A 20,737-nucleotide genomic window follows, 5' to 3' on the forward strand; every position below is an offset into this window, starting at 1 on the left:
ATCTAGAACAGCTGCAGATGGATAGTGGATGGTTGTTTTGTTGAGGCTTCATTTGTTTAATAATAATAAAAATAATAAAAATAATAATTGTGCATAGGACGGATTAAACCTACCTTGGCTTTAGTGAGGTTTTTAATTAAACCTAAGCCAAATATTCACTTAGGATATATTATTGTTTAAGAGTATCTCCTCTGCCTGCAGCTACCAACATCTCTACAACTGCTAATTCTGCACACATTTTCTTTTACATCAGTTAAACAAATGCAACCAATTTAAGCCCTAAACAAAAGGTCACATAAGTCAGCAATGCTTTATTCAAAGCTTAATAACTGAGTCTTTTTATTTGCAACACATTTTCAAAGATCAATCAATATTATGTACAATATCATATCATGTGCAATCATTTTAATCAGTCTGTCCACTTTAGTTTCAGTTTTGTTTTGTTAATGGTTTACTTATTTATTTTACTTTTGTACTTCCTCTTGTTGCACTGTCCCTTTTTCTGTTGCAACACTGCAAATCCACCCGTTGTATATTGTCTAATAAAATTATTATTTATTTTAACGCAGAGACGCGCCTGTCAGATTGAATGAAGGGCTACATTCACCCTTGCATTAAACCGAGTACTGGTCACAGAGTCGTCCGTTACCAGGACCAACGGTCGATAGTCGAGCAGCAGATCACCAAAACAGACTGTACTAGAAGTTTCCACCGGTCCGTTACCGTTGCCTTCATGAACAATATCACCTGGCAGCGGGAGTTGTCCCCCCGCCTTTTCCCGGATAAACAAGTTCTGCTGAGTTTTCCGGTGATTCTGAGGCTGAAGGCTAAAGCCTGTTTACCGTTTAGCGGGCTGGCTAGCACCGAGGCTAACGGCTAGCACCGAGGCTAACGGCCAGCGGGGATGTTCGGTTGTTTGGTCGCCGGCAGGTTGGTGCAGACGGACGCGGTGCAGGTATCCTCGGACAAGTTCGTGTTCAACCTGCCGGACTACGAAAACGTGAACCATGTGGTGGTGTTCATGCTGGGCACGGTGCCGTTCCCCGCCGGCATGGGCGGCGCCGTCTACTTCTCCTTCCCGGACCCGGCGAGCGGCGGCGGCGCGGTGTGGCAGCTGCTCGGCTTCATCACCAATGACAAGCCCAGTGCCATATTTAAGATGTCCGGGCTGAAGGCCGGGGAAGGCGGGGCGCACCCCTTCGGCATGATGGCTTCCTCTTCGTCGTCGCCCTCCGTGGCTCAGGTCGGTGTGTCGGTGGAGGCTCTGGATCAGCTGGCCCAGCAGATCCCGGTGTCCAGCGCCGCCGTGTCCACCGTGGACTCTTTCCTGCACTTCACCCAGAAGATGCTGGACAGCCTGTACAACTTCGCCTCGTCCTTCGCTGTGTCGCAGGCGCAGATGACGCCGAACCCCTCAGAGACCTTCATCCCGTCCAGCTGCATCCTCAAGTGGTATGAAAGCTTCCAGAGGAGGATGACCCAGAACCCGAACTTCTGGAAGAACTGATGAGACATTAAACTAGAGACAGTTTCCACAGTGCCTACAGAGATAACTGTCTCATGATATCTGGCTTTACTTTCTACAGAACATTTATAAAGAAGGTGTCATGTTCATCATTACATGTTTTAATTCAAATAAAACAAGTTCATAGAAATCAGTTTCAGGATCATTCTTGACGTTGAGTTCAATTTACTTGTTTTATCTTAATGTTTTAATAAAATGTGTCGAGTTTCGTTTTCCTAAATATTTCTATTTACATGTTTAATGCCATGAAAATACAGCCTGCAAAAACACTCAAAACATGGAGCATATTAATTGCAATAGATGCAAAATATAACAAGTATTTAGAATAAGTGAGAAGACTCCATTATCTGAAGAAGACCAAGAGATGTGGTTGAGAGTAGGCCTGCAACTAGTTTTCATTTTGGATTCATTATAATGAGACTGGCTGCACAACTTTCAGCATCAGTTTAACAGTTCATGTGTTGTACTACTGTCAGCCACCAGGTGGCGCTGCAGCTCACTTCAAGTATTCAACCTTTGAAATAAAGTTTCCGTTCTTTACCTGAGTATGTGATGCAGTTCAAGCTTCATCAACATGATCGATCATATCATGAAGTAGCTGCCAGAAATCAAACTGCATGCATGCATTTTTATCTTCTACTTTTTCTTTCTTATCTTTACTAACAGTTTCTTATGAAGGTAAACTCCTCTTCCTCCTGGGTTTACATCATAAATACATGAGTTTCTTATGAAGGTAAACTCCTCTTCCTCCTGGGTTTACATCATAAATACATGACAGCATGTAAACTGAAGCGCAGCGGAAACCTGAAAGAGTCGTAAGTGTAACAGTTAAGAGGAAATGAGGGTGGAAAGGGTGTGGAGCTGCTGATAAACTGTTGCATAAAGACTACTCTCTCTCTCTCTCTGTCTCTCTCTCTCTCTTCTCTCTCTCTCTCTCTCTCTCTCTCTCTCTCTCTCTCTCTCTCTCTCTCTCTCTCTCTCTCTCTCTCTCTCTCTCTCTCTCTCTCTCTCTCTCTCTCTCTCTCTCTCTCTCTGGCAGCTGCACATGTAGAAAGCTGCAGTTCTCTTCATTAAGTGTCTGGACGTTGGACTATCTGTGGACTATGATGTTGGAGCTGCTGTTTTTCGCAGTCCTGTTAATCGGAGGCTATTTTCTTCTTCATGTGACTTATCTGAAGTTGCCCAGATGTAAAAGTACTGCAAAGTTAGATGGGAAAACCGCCATCGTCACCGGTGAGTGAGTTCACAGCCTTGCAGACCAGAGAATTCCATTCTTGTAATAGTCTGTTAACACAAAGGGACTCTGCACAAACAGCTGCTGAAACCGGATGACGAGTTTCTAAACTCAGCCAGGTTTAGACAGAGGATACTTATTCTTAGAGAGTTTTATCAACTTAGATTAAAGACGACTGCATGAGAACTTGGATAATTAGACCAATTTCCTGACTGAATAAACAAAGGTCCTAGTATCACTGCATTTATTTCTTAATGAAGGGAAAAGCAGTCACACCACAACCACAAGGTCCATGAGGAAGATCCCTTGTTTCTAATGAAAGCTCGAGAACAGCTGCTAAATGAACTGCAGGCCGGGTCACAAGTATGAATGCATATATTCAATGAACTGTTTGTAGCCCCCTCGTGAGTCTGTTCATTCAGCTTTAGGTCTGGAAAGAGTCACTGTTTGATACTTTATGAACATGTTTGGGTGGAGCGTCACCAAATGCATTCGAGACCACTTAGAGCCATCAGGGAGTTAAGATAACATAACTTCATTTGGAAACGTTCCAGCAACGACTACAGCTCCCATGAGGCTTTGAGAACCAAAACATTGTCGTTTCTTTGTGAAAAACAACAATCTCAGCTCAAAGGTTAAACTAGCTTTTCAAGCACATCTAGGTCAGAGGTGAAACCTGTTCTGTTGGAGGATGATGAAGGTGAGACGTTGTTGAATACTCTGAGTTGAGAGGATGGGGTGTTAAACAAACTCAGGACTTTCCAAAGGTCAATACATAGCTTAACACCAGTGCAGGTTCCATCTGTCTTTTGCAAAAGACTAGAAATCTGTAGAAACACATCCAAAAAATAAATGTTCTCTACTTTCCTCTTTTGTTTATGTAATAGTGGACAATCTAGAGTTCAGATACCCCTTAAATGTGTTTAGTTCCTCAGGGGTACTCAGGGGTAATTAAACAGTTCATTAAAACAAATATATATAATATATATATTAATATCTATATATATATAAATAATTATATATATATTATATATATATATATATATATATATATATATATATATATATATATATATATCTATATTATATTATATATATATATATATATATATATATTAGATATTATAATTTATATCTATAGTATCATTATATATATATATATATATTATATTATATATATATATATTATTATATAATATTCATTATATATATAATCTATATATAATTATCATATATATATCTATTATTATCTATATAATATATTTCATATATCATATCAATATAATAAATTAAATTTCTTATCTTATCTTTTATTTCTCATCTTCTCTATAATTCTCTATTATTCTCTATCTCTCTATCTTATTAATATACTCCTCATCTAATTATATCTTCTATCTCTCTATATTTATAACTCTTTATATATACTATCTTATATCTATCTCTATCTTCCATCTATATCTCCTCTTCTTATACTCTCTTATCTCTCTCCTTTTCTCTCTTTCTCGATATATATTATATGTATAATATAATACATAGACATAACATAACAATATATATATATATATATATTATATATATAAATTATTACTCTGTTTATTCTGACCTCCTCTCCAGGAGCAAACACCGGCATCGTAAGACCACAGCGGTGGACCTGGCCAGGAGGGGGGCGAGGGTGATATTGGCGTGCAGGGACAGACGGCGAGCTGAGGCTGCCATCTTGGAAATCATCCAGGTGAAGACACAAAACTGTTCCTGAATGTAGCGATCACAAATTATCCAGGAAAAAAACCCTTATGATCATCACTTTTTCAACAGAATTGTACATTCATACGTAATAGTGGAAGAAATATTGAAACCTTTACTTTAATTAAAGTAGCAATATTAACTGTTGAAATACTGTTACAAGTAAAGTGCTGCATTCAAGTAAAAGTATGAAAGTATTAGCAACAAAAAGTACTTAAAGTATCAAACGTAAAAGTAGCCTACTCATTGGGCTGCAGAATGTCCCCTGTCCACTATATTATCTGATTATTGTTACTATAAGATAACTAATAATGTTGTATCCGAGTGAAGTGGAGCTAATAGTAACTAACATACAGTGTTATGTAACAATATTACATTTTAGAAACTGATTGTCTCACTGAAGTTATCAAATAAATGTAGTGCAGTGAAAAGTAAAATATTTCCCTGTGAATTGAAGTGGAGTAGAAGTATAAAGTTTCAGAATATAGAAATACTCAATTAAAGTACAAATACATGTGAAGATGTACTTTCCACCACTGCAATAAGTTACATTTGGAGCACCCCAGGGCTACATCCTAGGTCTTCTTCTCTTCTATATATAGTATGTATAAATATACATGTTACCACCACGATGATACGCTGTTAAACGTGCTAAAATCAACATAAATTAATGTATTTATTTAAAAAAATACACAACAAATATCTCCTGACATGATTAAACCATCTGGTGATGGAATCGAGCAGGAATGCAGGACACCTTCCAGTAAGTGTAAAGTATATAATGTCTTCTAACCTTTCCTTGTTGTCCCTGTGATCAGGAGACGGGGAACAGCCAGGTGATCTTCATGCAGCTCGACCTGGCCAGTCTGAAGTCTGTACGCTCATTCGCTGAAGACTTCCTCCGGTCCGAGTCCAGGCTGGATCTGCTCATCAACAACGCCGGTCAGCCCTCTGTCCTCATGACTTCATGTGCAAAGGATCAGTGGTTCACAACCTGATTATTCCCTGAAAAACAAACAAATTAAAACCAGACAGCAGATTAAAAAAAATGCTTAAAACAGATGTGGTAAGCTTTGCTAAACACATATCTGAATGTACGTACATTAGACGTTTGAACTGTTACTAAAGAAAGGCCTTTAATTCTAATTTCCCCTGATGTCACTAATATTTTAGTCTTTGTGTTAAACTTCTCCCTGAACTGGCATCAATTTTAAAGTAGAGGATTTTGTTTAAGATTCAAAACTATTATTAAAGACGGCCTTTATTTTCTAATTTCCCCTGATGTCAATATTACTTTAGACTTTGTGCTAAGCTTGGTTAAACTTGTTTCTGAACTTTCGTACATTTTAAAATAGAGGTTTGAACTATTATCAAAGACGGCCTTTATTTCTAATTTCCCCTGATGTCAATATTACTTTGTTCTCGAGGACGCACTGAGATAAAACCATCATGTGACTTTCAGGCTAATTAGAGGATTTTTTCGAATTAGGGGGTGTTTCTTTAGAGCTAATGTAAAACCTATATGTTTCTAATTGTATTGTTTCTGTCTTCAGGTCTGATGAACAGCGGAAAGACTGAGGACGGCTTCGGGACGATCTTTGGTATCAATCACCTGGGTCACTTCCTGTTGACGGTGTTGCTCCTGGACCGGCTGAAGGCCAGCGGGCCGAGCCGCGTGGTGACCGTAGCCTCCAAAGCATACACAATAGGAAAGGTGGATTTTAACTGTCTGATGACTCAGAGAGATGTAAGTTTGGGCGAGAACGACTTCGAGCTCTTCCAGAAGTACTGCCACAGCAAACTGTGCAACGTGCTCTTCACCTACGAGCTCGCCAAGAGGCTGCAGGGCTCCGACGTCACCTGCTACAGCCTGCACCCAGGTCAGCAGACAGAGCGCTTTGTATCCTCTACACACTAGATCTACGTCTTTGCTATGGAAGCACGTTTCTGCAAGGACAACACTAACAGATGAAAAGTTAGAAATTATTAGAAACAACTTTATGATAAGATAAATTATAACATTTACACATTAATCAAAAGTTTGACTTTCTAAATTGCAATTATGAGAAACTTAATTTATTTTATTTGCTCTTTAATGATTTGGACTTATTGTGTCATAACTTTGACTAACCATCTCATGATTTTGATTTATTATTTTAACACTTTTATTTAATATATCATGATTTTGACTTAAATAGACTATTTTTATTTATTTAATTTCTTACATTTGATCAATTTATTTATATTTTTCCTGGCAGAAATGGGCTTCCATATATTGTAATTAAATGTATTGTTAGCATCTCAATACTTTTTGACTTGGAAAGACAAAGGTTTGACATAGTATCTCTTGATTTACTTTCGAGTCCTTATTTATTTATTTTTGGACAGTATGGACTTCCATAAATGTGAATCAAATCTATTATAAAGTTAGTTATCTTATCATTTTGACTTTGAAGTACAAATTTGACTCACTATACATTTTTACTTAGTTTCTCTTGATTTTGGATTAAGATGAATATTTATATTTTTAATTTAGTTAATCATGGTTTTCCATACATATAAAATAATTATAAAAGATTAAATGAAAATAAATGTATTGACAGTTCACGTTGTTCTTCTCTATCCAGGAGCCATAAAGACAGAGATTGGTCGTTACTCTGGCTTCTGGTGGAGGCTCTTCCTGGCGCCTATCATCTTCCTTTTCTTCGTGGATGCTGAGTCCGGAGCTCAGACCACGCTCCACTGTGCCCTGGAGCCAGGCATCGAGCACCTCAGCGGCCGCTACTTCACCTGCTGTGCACCGAAAATGAACATAGAGTCGAAGGCGCGAGACGACGACGCGGCCAAGAAGCTGTGGGAGCTCAGCGAGACTTTCTGCAACCTGTCCTGAAACAATACCTCAAATATATGCTTTGCTTTTAACTCCTGAGTAATGTCTCAATTGTTAAACACATATAGTCAATTATTATAAGACACTAAGGGGATTAGAAGACAAGCTCTCCATCTTTGTGTGTGCTTCTTTACACCTGTGTGGCCTTTCAACTATTCAATAAAAGTGAAAGCTAAAGAGTCTGAGTGTACCTGAACGCATCAACAATATTAAATACCACAAGATGATAATTGTTGATTCACAAAAGGTGACTAAATGTTTGCTGCAGGTTAATCTGAATTAAATGACTGCATCCTGCTCCTGCATGCTAAATATCCTCAACAAATATCGAACATATGGCCATATACACATATTATATTATTATTTTCTACATATATTTTGATCCAAACAGAAATCTGTTTTACATACATAATTCTATATACATAAATTATGAATACATCTGCTTATGACGTAATTCAGATATGTACAATAGCCCACTGGATTAATTAAGCATGATATAAATTTCTGTTTGTTTTGCAAAATATTTGAAAATGAAATTTTTATTCGTGATATGTTTTCTATTACACGGAAGTAATGAAAACACACCTGGTGTTATGTAACAACAGTATTTAAATAAAAGGTAAGATATGCAAAAGAAATCAGCCTTGATACGTAGTTAATAAATACATTTTTAACTTAATATCTCTAATATTTTGCATATTTAAAGGAAGAAAGTAAAAGTAAAAAAACGCCAAACAATAAGGAAGTAAAGCTGATGTCAACAACACACACACTGACATTTCTGGGAATATTTAAAATACTTTAAAATAAAGTTTAAAAATGTTATCTTTTGTATCTTGTTACATTTATTTCTGTATCTTCATAGTATTGTTTATTTTGTGTAAATCATTTTGTGAGATTGATTTGAAAAAGTCCTATACAAATGAACTGTATTATAATATATTAATTAATAATATTAAAATAATGTATATTAGTTTGTCCAGTAACAGGTTCATTTGTCTGATGTCCCAAATAATGTATAAAGCAAAGAATAATTTACTTCCTGGGTAAGATCTCATCTTAACCAGCCAGAAGGGGGAGGGGTTACACTTTAAGTGACTAAATGTGTATTTCAATTTGTGGGCGTGTTTTTTAAATGGTTTGGATATAAACCAACCATAAATCAATTCAAAAGGATGTACACAGAGTGACAGGAAGGGTTGGTAGGGTGAATGTGAGGTAATTATTTAAGTTATATCTGATTAACACTTTGTGGATATTTAGGTTAAACATAATAGCGTTGTGGTAGTTGTCGTGAGTTGTAGCCTATATGATAAATGTTAAGTTAATTGCTTGAGTTATGGAGAAAAGAAGCAGGAACTTATATTCTTCCTACTCCTTTTCAGACATGTAATATTTATTTATGTTTAATTTTTATATGGAGAGTTTGCTATGAGTTCTTTTTTTCCCTTTACTTATTTGTTACATGTTCGAAATAACAAAAAATCTAAGTTCCTGTAGAATTTGTCTGCTTTTCCTTCATTTCTGAACATAAAAAAATGATTTGGTTTTATTTTGAAGGATTCGACAGGAAGTCCTCTCCCTATAGAAATAACGGTAACACAGTGGGTGAAAGATCAAACCGAATCGAGAGTTTCAGTTGAACGTAAGTGGTGAAAGATGTTGACCGTCAGCAGAACCGGTCGGACCGGACCGAGCTGTGCACGCCTCAGGCAGGCGGAACCGGTCCGACAGGTGAGATCCCTCCGCCAGGTGAAGACCTACAAAAGGCTGAGCTCCGCTCTTCATCTGTGAGTGCTTCTCAGGTGGATCATACAGCGTTATAAACCATGTTTCACCTGCTGCTGCTGGCCGGAGTGGTTCTGGGAGGATACATCCTTCTCATACGGACTCTCTTCAAAAGATCCAAATGTAAAGGAAACGCAGCGATCGCTGGCAAGACCGTCATCATCACAGGTGAGTCCTCTGTCAGGTGAGGGGCGGGGTAAGCACTGCTTCCTTACAGGCAAAGAAGAAACTTGTAAAGCTTGAAAATGTCAAAAAAATATATAATGTAACAACAATTTATGACATTTTGAAATTATGAAATATAATGAAACTTATTTCTCAATGAAATAACATTATTAAAAAGTACACAGATACTGCAATTAAATTACATTTTGAAATGACACAACTTGTTTTTAACTGGAGTAATATAGAAAAGCCTTTATACAAAAAATTTGATTTTGAAGAAACTGATTTATTAATCATTTAAATGTCGGAATCAATAACAAGACATCAATTATGATGACAAATGATTGATGAATATTAATTAATGAGACCGTAGTTTACTTAATAATGACAATAATAATTAGTTACAGTCCTAATTAAGACATTTAATGATTACTGGCTTCTTTATTTGCTTCTTTTTATCCATATGTCTTTACTGTATACGCTGCTCTTTTTTAAATTATAATTACCAATGAAAATGTGTAAAGCTGATACTCCACACATTATACTTAACCTACCTGTAAAATGATAATAAATGATATACCTATGATGATGATGATGATGATGATGATGATGATGATGATGATGAACTGATATTATCTTATCAGGTATCTTAACTCACTTTATTATTTCCTAGTAACCTAGTTCCTTTAAGTAAACATTGAGCAGTGAACACAAAGTACAGCTGAGGTTGATGGGAATGTAATTATTTCTGCAGGTATTTGATCATAAACTTAACATAAAAAGTGTTGGACACATTAAAGTGTTGACCCGATGATGGCGGCAGAGGATCAAAAGTTATTACAATTCATGCTGAGGGCAAAATGAATGAAACCACATTTAATCACAATCCATCCAATAGTTGATGAGATTTTTCATGGAAAACTACAAAATTCAACCTGCTGGTGGCGCTAGAGGGGAAGGTCAGAGGGTCACCAAAGTCACTAGGATTCATCCTCCATGGGTAATGATTGGTTGTACCAAATATGGTGATTATCTATCAAATAGTTGTTGAGATATTTCAGTCTGGATCAAAGTGGAGGACAGACGGACCAACAGACATCCATAGAGATAAACAGTTTCTGAAATTGTTTATCGTTGTTGCTGACAGTTTGTGTTTTCTTGCTGAAGGAGGAAACACTGGCATCGGTAAAGCCACAGCTCTGCACCTGGCCAGGAAGGGAGCCAGAGTGATCCTGGCTTGCCGAAACCGGGACAAGGCCGAGGGCGCCATCGCAGATATACAACAGGTAGGAACAAAGAAGAAGAAGAAGAATTGGAAACAGATCAGGACAGATTATGGCTGAAATTGCAAACTAACATACTGAATACTGAATACTTAATATTCAATCAGTATGTACTGCACACGGCCTACTATGATTATGTATGCTGTTTGTTCACACTGAAGTAACTCAAGATCAGAGATACCGTGGAATGAAAATAGTTCGTAGTACAAATAGTAGGTGAGTATGCGATTTTGAACAGACCCCATGTCAGACACTGCAGCCTTTCATAATCACTCTGTCTGACTGGCTTGCAACATGTGATTACTTGTTGAGGAGCGGTTGCATAATTCCTCAGGGTTTGAGTGTTGAAGTGTAAGTTAAAGCAAAATCTTTGAAACAAGTTGACTGCAGTGAAAGAAGCTGAAGAGCTAAGTAAAATTCAAGCACTGAAATTTAGATTAAGTTTGCTGACGGGAGGAGAACTTCCCCTGAACACTGAAAGAAGTTAATAGTGTAACTTAGTCGAATTATTGCAAGGAAATTACTATGATTTGAAGTGTTAGCAGTGAAAGCAGTTGAAGTGTAGTAATAATAGCTTTATTTGTATAGCACCTTTCATACAAGAATTGCAGCCCAAAGTGCTTCACAGCAAAAACATAACAATTAATACAAGATTAGACAGAATAAGAGCATTTACAGTACAATAATCACAGTGTAGATGTAAATGTAGAAGTACCATTATAAAAATAGCAGATATAATAGCAGATAAAATAGCAGATATAATAGCAGATAAAATAGCAGATATAATAGCAGATAAAATAGTATAAATAGATTCCATTGTTTTCAACGCTTCAGATTACTTTTTCCTCATTCTCTCAACCTTACTTTTAACTTTCTTACTTCCTCAACACTAAATGATCCTCCTTCAGGAAAACCAAGCTTTAAAATGTATGAAATCATTTAAATGAGTTTAAAGTGGCTAAGATAAAAATATATAAAATATCACCATTAAAAGGCTAAAGTGAAGAGATATAAAATATCACTATTAAAAGGCTTAAGTAAAGAGATATAAAATATCACCATTAAAAGGATAAAGTAAAGAGATATGTTTTAGTTTACTTTTGAAGATATTGAGCGAGCTTGCCCCCTAATGTCTGCAGGTAAAGTGTTCCACAGCTTTGGTGCATAGTTGCTAAAGGCTGCATCCCCAATTTTCTTTTGGATGTTTCTGGGAACATTTAATAAACCAGTAGTAGATGATCGTAATGTTCTTGGGGGCACATACCTTATTAGAGAGTTGGCAGTGTAACTGTGCGGTTCCGTTTAGGGCTTTGTATACAAGAAGGAGGACCTTAAAGTAAACTCTAAAAGTTAGTGGAAGCCAGTGTAGAGCGGCTAACACTGGACTGATGTGGTCTCTCCTCTTGGTTCTAGTCAGCAGCCTCGCTGCAGCATTTTGGATGAGCTGAAGTCTCTCCGTTGTTTTGTTTGGGAGGCCGGTAAAGAGTGCATTACAGTAATCGAGTCGGCTTGAGTTAAAAGCATGGATTAGTTTTTCAGCATCCTTTTGATTTAGAAATTGTCTGATTTTAGCTATATTTCTAAGGTGGAAGAATGATGCTTTTGTCACCTTGTTTATGTGGGATTTAAAGCTTAGATCTGAGTCTATGATAACACCAAGACTTGTGACTTCAGGTTTAATCAAAGGAGTAAGTTTCCCCATGTTATTCAGCTTCATCTCTCTTTTTGTTACAGGACCTACTAGTAGGATTTCAGTTTTGCTTTCATTTAATTTTAAGAAATTATTGCTCATCCATTTATTTATTGCTGACAGACAGGTGGTGATGGAGTTAATAGCTGTAGTATCATTTGCTTCTCTGACACATGATCTCCAAGCCTGACAAAATACTTTCTCCCTTTGATATATGTTCTGAACCAGTTTAATACACAGTCAGAAAGACCAACCAGTTTTTCTAGACGATTAATTAGCATGTCATGGTCGATCGTGTCAAATGCTGCGCTCAGGTCTAGCAGGATAAGAATTGAGACCTTGTTTGTGTCAGAGTTTAGTCTGAGGTCACTAACTATTTTAGTCAGAGCAGTTTCAGTACTGTGGCATGCTCTGAAGCCTGATTGAAATTCCTCCAGGATGTTGTTTTCTTTAAGAAAGGAGTTTATTTAGATATTGGCCTATAGTTGGTCAGCGTATTACTGTCTAGGTTAGGTTTCTTTAGCAAGGGTTTTATAACGGCTGTTTTGAAGACGTCTGGGAAGATGCACGTGTTTATAATATGTAGGACGTGACTGCTGTCGAATATCCGCTTAAAGAATGCTGTAGGTATCGGGTCAACACAAGAGGTGGAGGAGTTACATTCCATCTCAGTTTCATGAAGCTCAGTTAATGTGATGCAGGTGAATGTTCCCACGGTTACATCACAATGTTTGCAGAAGTTCTCTGTGTCTGCATCATAAGTGATACTGGTTCTGATTGAAGTTATTTTATTATTGAGGAATAATGCGAGTTCTTCACACTTTGATGCAGAGGACTGCAGAGGGGTGGGGGCAGTGTTCAGTAGTTGGTTAATAGTCGAGAATAGTATTCTAGAATTTCCAACATTCTCTGTGATAATCTCAGAAAAGTAATCCCTTCTTGCAGCTGTATTGCTTTACTATAGGCAGTCATGGATTCTTTGTAGATATCATAGTTAACTGTGAGCTTAGTTTTCCTCCATCTTCGTTCAGCTGCTCTACAAGTCCTCTTAGTCTGAGTAACATTGCTGTTGTTTAACCATGGGGAGATTCTGTCAGTGGATTTCTTTTTGACTTTTAATGGAGCAACAGTATCCAGGGTAGATGACAAGGTGTTGTTTAGATTTTCAACCATGAGATTTAAGGAGCAGTCTGAGCATGGCTCACATGATCTCATGATGTTAGAGAATGTTTCCTCTGCTGTGTCATCTAGTATTCTTTTTTTGACCACTGTCTCTCTTTTGGTCTTTGTTAAGATTAGGTTAGCATCAAAACACACAGTGATGGTCAGATATTGGTAATTCGATTACTGAGCCTTATCGATGTCCAGCCTTGTCGTTATCACTAAGTCTAGCGTGTTACCATGCTGATGAGTGGGTTCACTGATATTTTGTTTTAGATCGTAGCTGTCTAGTAACTTTTCAAGTTCAATAGTCTTGGGATCATTCTTCTTATTTACGTGAATATTTCGGTCTGCAGGATTATTCTTTCACATCTAGTGATGCTGAGTGAAATCAGCTCTGAGAATTCCTCTAGAAATAGTGCTGAATATTTTGGTGGCCTGTACAATGTGATGATGAGCAAAGATAATTCTGCTTTGAGCTCAATAGCAAGATATTCAAATGATGTAAATTCACCCAGGTCAATGTCATTACATACAAGCGACGCTGATAAGATAGCGACAATCCCTCCACCTTTCCTATTTTGCCTGACTGCCTGATAGTATTTATAGTTTGGAGGACACGTCTCAGTCAGTGTTGCCACACCAGTAATGTTGTTTAACATGGTCTCACCATACAGTGCAAGTTCTTTTGAACTATCATATCATTAATCAAAAAAGATTTGGTAGCCAGTGATCTGACATTCAGAAGAGCCACTTTCAGCTGCAGGGAGTCTGTGACAGGAGTCAAAGCCGGTCCTGGCTGTGCACTGATATATCTAAAATAACCAGACACAGTCTGGTAGTAGTCAAGACAGGAACGGCATGACCAGTTTGGGGGGGGGGGGGTGATGTCCTTGAGTGTCCATGAGCAGGCTTTTGGCATAAGCCGAGGGGGAGGTGCGGGGGACGTCTAGGAGGGGGGAGAAGAATGGGGGATGATGGTGTAACGCGCCTTTAACACGTGCTATTCACCGGAATGAGTGGATGTTTACTACAATAAATTGAGGCGTTGGTTGTGTATAAACTGAAAGGAGTTGAAGCGTTAGTTGAACTTCAAGTGCGCTGTACTGAAGGTAAAGTAAAGTAGAACTCTTTTGAGTATTTTAAGGGTAAAACATTTATCGAAGGGATAAACAAAATTGAGGAAAATTTGTTTTTCTGAATCTAATGTTTTTATTAAATTAACTAAATTCTCATTTGAATCAGTTACAGTTTATTCTATTCAGTAAAGATATGTTTTGAGTGAAGGTAAATTATAACGTTACCATGTTTTCAAATTTAATCATGTAAAATGTGGTTTTTGGCAAGAAACGTATTCAACTTTGCAGTTGTTTGAAGGAGAAGTTTTCACAACACTATAGAAAGTCTGTGGTCTAATTAAAGTAACTATCCAATATTGTTTTAACCTGACGATGTTTTTCTTCCAGGAAACAGGAAGTACTGATGTGTGCTACATGCAGTTGGACCTGGCCAGTTTGAAGTCCGTCCGCTGCTTCACAGAAACGTTCCTGAAAACTGAGTCCAGGTTGGATCTGCTCATCAACAACGCTGGTACGCAAACACACACACACACACACGCTGTTACAGAAAGACACATTAATTATAAAAGTGTTTAAAAGTAAGACAATAATGTGATCGAAACCTGAACAATTTCAAAACTCTGATCGCTGCAAATACTGTCAACTGTACTAAAGTAAAATCCTTATTAGTTTATCAAAGGATATAACCAGTACAACATACAAAAGACACAAGGAACTGATAAAACATGATAACAATCCTTCATCAGATGAAGATGTTTTTGACAAAGTAACTGTCTTTAGTGCAACTGAAACACAAAAACAAGGATGTTGTCAGCTTATCAGACCTTAACAAAAAGGCCTGCAGATAAACGGGTGAATACTATCTCTAAATACTAGTTATTTATCTTTAGAGATAACAGGAGATACTCATTTAGTTCAGCTCATGGAAATAAAATGCAACATTTTCTGGGAACATGTTGATGAGAAAGAGGTGCAGAAGCTGCAGAACAGTGTACAGAAGTAATGGTGGACCTTTGAGACGTTCTTACAGCAAATATTCTCACCTGTGACAGCAGTAGACGCTCAGGTATTTATTATTCAGGTGTGACACTGAGCCAGCAGGTACAATAGCAGCTAAGTGGCACGCCTGATATGGAATCCAGCCATCAACAATAATTTAGTTTCATTCAAGTTTAACAAAACTAAATACCGGGACAAAGATTTGTTGTATTCTTCTTTTGTCGTTTAACTGACAAACATTTACGACAAACTGAGAGAAGACAAAGCAGATAGTTCTGTTTTAGCATTTCATATTCTATACTGTTTTAACTTTTCTTTTAAACTATTTAACTACTAATATTCTTATATTTTCGTCTTAAAATTCAAATCTCCACCACTGATGTAGAAAAGAAAAGAGAATGGAGACATTTTGACGCTGCTGCTGTGTTTATTGTGTGCATGCTGCAAATATGGGTACTTGGGATTATTTATTATTTTTAACATTATTTTTAAGTGTTTAATTTCTCATTTTATCTTACATTAATTGTGGCATTCCATCCCTGTTTTTATTTTTGCTGCATTCCTTCTATGAAAGGGGCTATATGTTTATTATTAATATTATTATTATATATTCATTATTATGCTCATGTCTTGTGTTAGTGTGTATTTCTTCAAATGGCATTTCCCATACGGTTGCCCTTTTGTGGTTTACAGTTTGGTAATGTTTGAATTACGGAGTTATCGTACATGGAAACAAAATGATGGAGAAACAAATTTTCATCGCCGACGTAATACCTGAAGCAACTTTCATTTGTAAATCTGTCTGTCCTGTAGGTCTGGTGGGTGACGGGCGGACAGAAGACGGTTTTGGTATCCAGTTCGGGGTGAACCACCTGGGTCACTTCCTGTTGTCGTACCTGCTGCTGGAGCGTCTGAAGGAGGCGGGGGGAGGACGAGTGGTCACTCTGTCCTCCATGGCTTACTGCTGGGGACACATTGACCTGGAGGTAAATCACTGAATCATCATACAAAGACACAAGTGATGCGTTAAGAGCCACAAACTTTAGCTTATTGCTTCGGATACATTTCACCGAACACTTCAGTTGCTTTCACCCCTCAAGTCGTAGCAACATTGATACAAATAATTTTGGTACACGACATGCCGAGTTGACATCATATGTGCGGCTGATGGCTCTGAGCAATTCATTATAACACATCTTCTTTGTAGCGCCCGTGTTGTACGACTTAAAGCTGATGAATGCACCAAATATGAAGGAACAAATTCTTCCCAACTCAATCTGAGGAGCATGTAAATGCACCATTTGCCTTGGTGGAGGTCTCCACTTCTTCCATGCTGTCACTTACACTTACACTCCTTTCAGTGCATGCATTTCATTAGTATCAGCATTAACAATCTAATAGTATCAGATCAGGTGGAATCATATATCAATCACATGGGATATTTTACTCCAGAACGAGTACTTTTACTGCTGATACTTTGACTCTTCATACTCTATCAGTTGCTCTTTCACTCGCATTGTTTAGAGCAAAACAAATCCTAACATGCAGCATCTTCAGAAGGTTTATCTGCAGCAGTCTTATGATTCAGAAACTCTTATCTAACATCAGAACCAGTTCTTTTGTTTCAGGATTCCTTTGTGTCTAGGTGTGACATATATTTGAGCTCTGTCACATAAAGACATTCCTTCACACCTGCATGCTCTCTGCGGAGAATATTCCTCCTCCGTAGCTCGAGGCTTCACAGCCGACACCTGGACAGATGTCAAACATCATATCAACTGTGCTCAGTGATGAACCCATTGTTCAGGTGATCCTGTGTTCATTAACTTGTTGTTGTTGTTGTGTGTTGTGTTCAGGCTCTGATGGTGAACAGACACCTGGGCACCGGCAGATACAGCTGGCAGTTCTTCCAGGCGTACTGCAACAGTAAACTGTGTAACGTGCTCTTCACTCACGAGCTCGCCAAGAGGCTGAAAGGATCCAACGTCACCTGCTACAGCGTCCACCCAGGTAACAAACTCCTACAGACAATCCTGCAGATCCAAGTATGTTTGTAATCAGTGCCTGGAAAACATGTTTGGGAAAAGAGATATATATTATCTAGCTGACTGCAAACTAACTACATTGAATTCAAATGAAAGGAATTTAGGAATTATATACGTGGCACCAAACTATAATGTAGGGAGATAACATTTACAATTTGTTTTACACTTTTCTCAGTACAAAACAGTCACAAAAGAGTTTGGGGTTCTGCTTGTTAAATTTGAGCTTGAGCAACATGAGCTCAGTATTTCTAAAATAGCTGCGGGCGTGGTCGCAGTTACAACACACCACACTTGTTATGTTGGGTGTGTTAGAGTAAAGTTGAACTCTATGCTGACGTTGGGATAACAAAGCCTGTAAGCTTTCAGTATTTGAACTAATGCGTGCATTAAACCAGGTGTGTGTCTCCTCCTGCAGGTGTGGTTAAGACCGAGCTTTCCCGTCACGTCAGTCTGTGGCAGAAGGTCTTCATCGAGCCCGTGGCCCGTCTGCTGTTCCTGGACCCGGAGGCCGGAGCTCAGACCACGCTGCACTGCTCCCTGCAGGAAGGAATCGAGGTTCTGAGCGGACGTTACTTCTCCTGCTGTGCTGTGCAGGAAGTGTGCGCCGAGGCCCGAGACGACGTCGTGGCCCGGAAGCTGTGGGAGATCAGCGAGAGTCTCTGTGGACTCTCTTAAGGTGGATCCACGAAGGACTTTTTCTCTACCATAAATGAATTGTATTGAAGTCCAGGAGTGATGAACTCTCTCTGTGTTAACAGTTTACTTTGGTGTTAAAGTTTGATAAGTTGCCTTTACATAAACATATAAACATTGGTCATATTATAAACCCTCTGGGGTCAATTGGTAGAAAAAAAAACTTTGTGTGTAAATCTGTGCACCTGCAGACAACAAGAACAGTTTTCCTCCCATGTGTTTCTGGTGGTTCTGCATTTTTTCATAGCGCATATCTGTATTTTGTTTTACCCATATTGCTTTATAGAAGAGAACAGGAAGACTTCAGTGCTGTGTAAGTTACTTTACTTATAAAAAAAGGCTACCTGCACAGAGGACGAAGTAATAAGGCAGCTAAAAAACGAATAAAGAAAAAGTCCAAATACTTCTTCCTACAGAGTTTGGAGGACTCCTGATGGCTGCAGAGCTTCAGTGTGTTCTGTCTTTGTTTTTTTTAGTTGAGTCTGTTCAGCGCTCAGAGTTAATATAAAGACTTCAACAGTTTGAACAGTTGATCCTCACACAGTCGCACCTTCACTGCCTTTATAAAGCGTCTGGTTCAATCAGGTTAACTGACAGATCAGAGAGCAGCTCTGTGTTCAGATGACAGCTGAACTGTGCTGCTGTAAAAGCTTTTCTGATCTGAACAAGACGACGGCAACGCCTCCCCCCATCCCCCCCGCCTCCACAACGATATGCAGACTCCACCGGGAATTCACCGAGATCTGTCGACGCCACGAGGAGACGTGCCGCTGTTTGAACTCACTACTCAAAGAAAATAAAAGATGTGGAAGCTGATTGTTCCCACGACACCTTCACCACAGAGTCAAGAGTTTGGTTTCTACTGTCAGCATGAGCCTGCATGAAAGCATCAGGAGCGCAACATGTTTACAGCATCTTCTACTCAGCTACTAGCCCTGATAATGTGGTTATAACCCATCCAGTAAAGGTTGAGATATTGCCGTCTGGACCAAAGTGGTTGACCGACCAATATTACCATTCATGGAGCCAGCGGTGATTCCAGAGTCTGTTGGGGCCCATTAGCATTGGTTAGGGCTAGAAAACAGCATTCAGTTATTTACTGACTAAATCTTCATCATCTGCTCCACTTACAACTGTCTTGCTTTCTTTTTTCTTCCTAAACCTCTTTTATTCTCTTTCTTTTTTCACTTCCAGACGGATCGCTCCTCTTCATTTCCCTTCATTGACTTAACAAATCAAACTTCAAGAATCTTAATGTTACGAGAGAGCATGTAAGTTTGACGGAAAGGACATGGGGCCCTTTTATGGAGGCTTCCTACTGAATTGTCATTGCAAATTGTCCATTGGATGTTTAAGGGGGAGGAGGGGGCTGCAGTCACTTCTGTTGCCACATTTTGAGACATGGCTGTGGAGTAAAGCTTGGCAGTCTTCGGGGGCCCTCAAACGACCTGCGGCCTCAAGCTGCTCACCTGCATGGAGCCAAACAGAGATGGTACTCTCTGATGGCGCAGTAACTCTTTATTGCTCAAATAGTTCCACAGTGATTAAAACTACTATTTAAAAACAATCCACAACAGCAGACACAACTTTGTTTTGGCGCTCTTTGTTCAAAGAGCTCAAAGAAGAGCAAAAGGGTTTGTGCTGTGAGAGTGAGAGTGCGCTGGACAACTACAATGGAGGAAATAATGAACGTTTCTACAGCATTTTTCAGTCCGAATGTTTCCCCAGGTAAACAAGCTTCTGGTTTGTGTGTTTATTTTGGTACAGGGAACACAACGGTCAAATAGTCATAAAGAATAACTAACTACATTTCCCTGACCTCGGTGGGAAACGTCATGAGGTAAAGGAAAGATGTGAAGGAGAAATCATAAGAACTTCATAAACACAACCACGGGGATAAAAGAATCCGACTGCACTTCCAACGTGTAATTACGATGCCACAGCGGATGTTATTGATTACGTTGAACTCATTTTGTGACATTTATCCGCAGATGAGTGATTTACTGTTTTGTTAAAACCACAACGACATGCTGTTCCAAACTAGGCCAGTCCTGGATGGATTCAGCAGAAGAAACGAGATATATAAAAAACGCATTAAAGTCAGAGTCTCCACCCACCACATAACTGCAGTCTCCTCAGGGCTTTAACAGACCCACTTATATCCACTCCAGAAACTACACCGGCCCAACTGATCTGCTTAACACACTGCAGCACTGCAATTGAAAATCAATTGAGGGATGATGAATGGCGGCCATTAGGCTGCTGTGGCGCCGGGCTGCATTCAGTAAATAATGGGCAGTGATAAACAAGGCAACCGCTGCGGTCTGAGAGCACCGAAGACGTTCAGCCGGCGGAGACGTTTGTTAGCCGGCAGCATTGTGTCAGAGCTGATGAATAGTCTTGCGCTAAGAAGACCCCTGAAGACTATCAATTATACTTTCA

At 38.7% G+C, this 20,737-nt stretch overlaps 3 protein-coding genes across 4 annotated transcripts; all 3 read left to right on the top strand.

The window, feature by feature from the left end:
• Positions 1-602: 602 nt before the first annotated feature.
• hikeshi (heat shock protein nuclear import factor hikeshi) lies at positions 603-2,065 on the top strand. Its single transcript, XM_029461032.1, has one exon. It carries the CDS (start codon positions 905-907, stop codon positions 1,505-1,507), a length of 603 nt encoding a protein of 200 aa, XP_029316892.1. The 5' UTR covers positions 603-904; the 3' UTR covers positions 1,508-2,065.
• A 456-nt stretch (positions 2,066-2,521) lies between these two features.
• LOC115027599 (dehydrogenase/reductase SDR family member 13-like) lies at positions 2,522-8,217 on the top strand. The gene is given in 6 exon segments (XM_029461027.1): positions 2,522-2,758; positions 4,374-4,388; positions 4,391-4,491; positions 5,321-5,444; positions 6,056-6,382; positions 7,130-8,217. Coding segments are annotated over 6 exon segments (960 nt in total). The 5' UTR covers positions 2,522-2,628; the 3' UTR covers positions 7,393-8,217.
• Positions 8,218-8,368: 151 nt separating this feature from the next.
• Positions 8,369-19,624, top strand: LOC115027600 (dehydrogenase/reductase SDR family member 13-like). 2 transcript variants are annotated; one of them, XM_029461030.1, is made up of 8 exons: positions 8,369-8,610; positions 8,953-9,348; positions 10,513-10,631; positions 14,946-15,069; positions 16,371-16,543; positions 17,414-17,567; positions 18,018-18,278; positions 19,490-19,624. In XM_029461030.1, exons 2-7 carry the CDS (start codon positions 9,222-9,224, stop codon positions 18,275-18,277), a joined length of 957 nt encoding a protein of 318 aa, XP_029316890.1. In that variant the 5' UTR covers positions 8,369-8,610; positions 8,953-9,221; the 3' UTR covers position 18,278; positions 19,490-19,624. The 2 variants fall into 2 exon arrangements, with proteins under 2 accessions (XP_029316890.1, XP_029316891.1); XM_029461031.1 differs by lacking the exon at positions 19,490-19,624 and adding an exon at positions 18,881-19,115.
• The last annotated feature ends 1,113 nt before the right edge of the window (positions 19,625-20,737 follow it).

The sequence above is a fragment of the Cottoperca gobio genome, chromosome 22 (genome assembly GCF_900634415.1).
Source record: "Cottoperca gobio chromosome 22, fCotGob3.1, whole genome shotgun sequence".
Classification (NCBI taxonomy): Eukaryota; Metazoa; Chordata; class Actinopteri; order Perciformes; family Bovichtidae; genus Cottoperca; species Cottoperca gobio.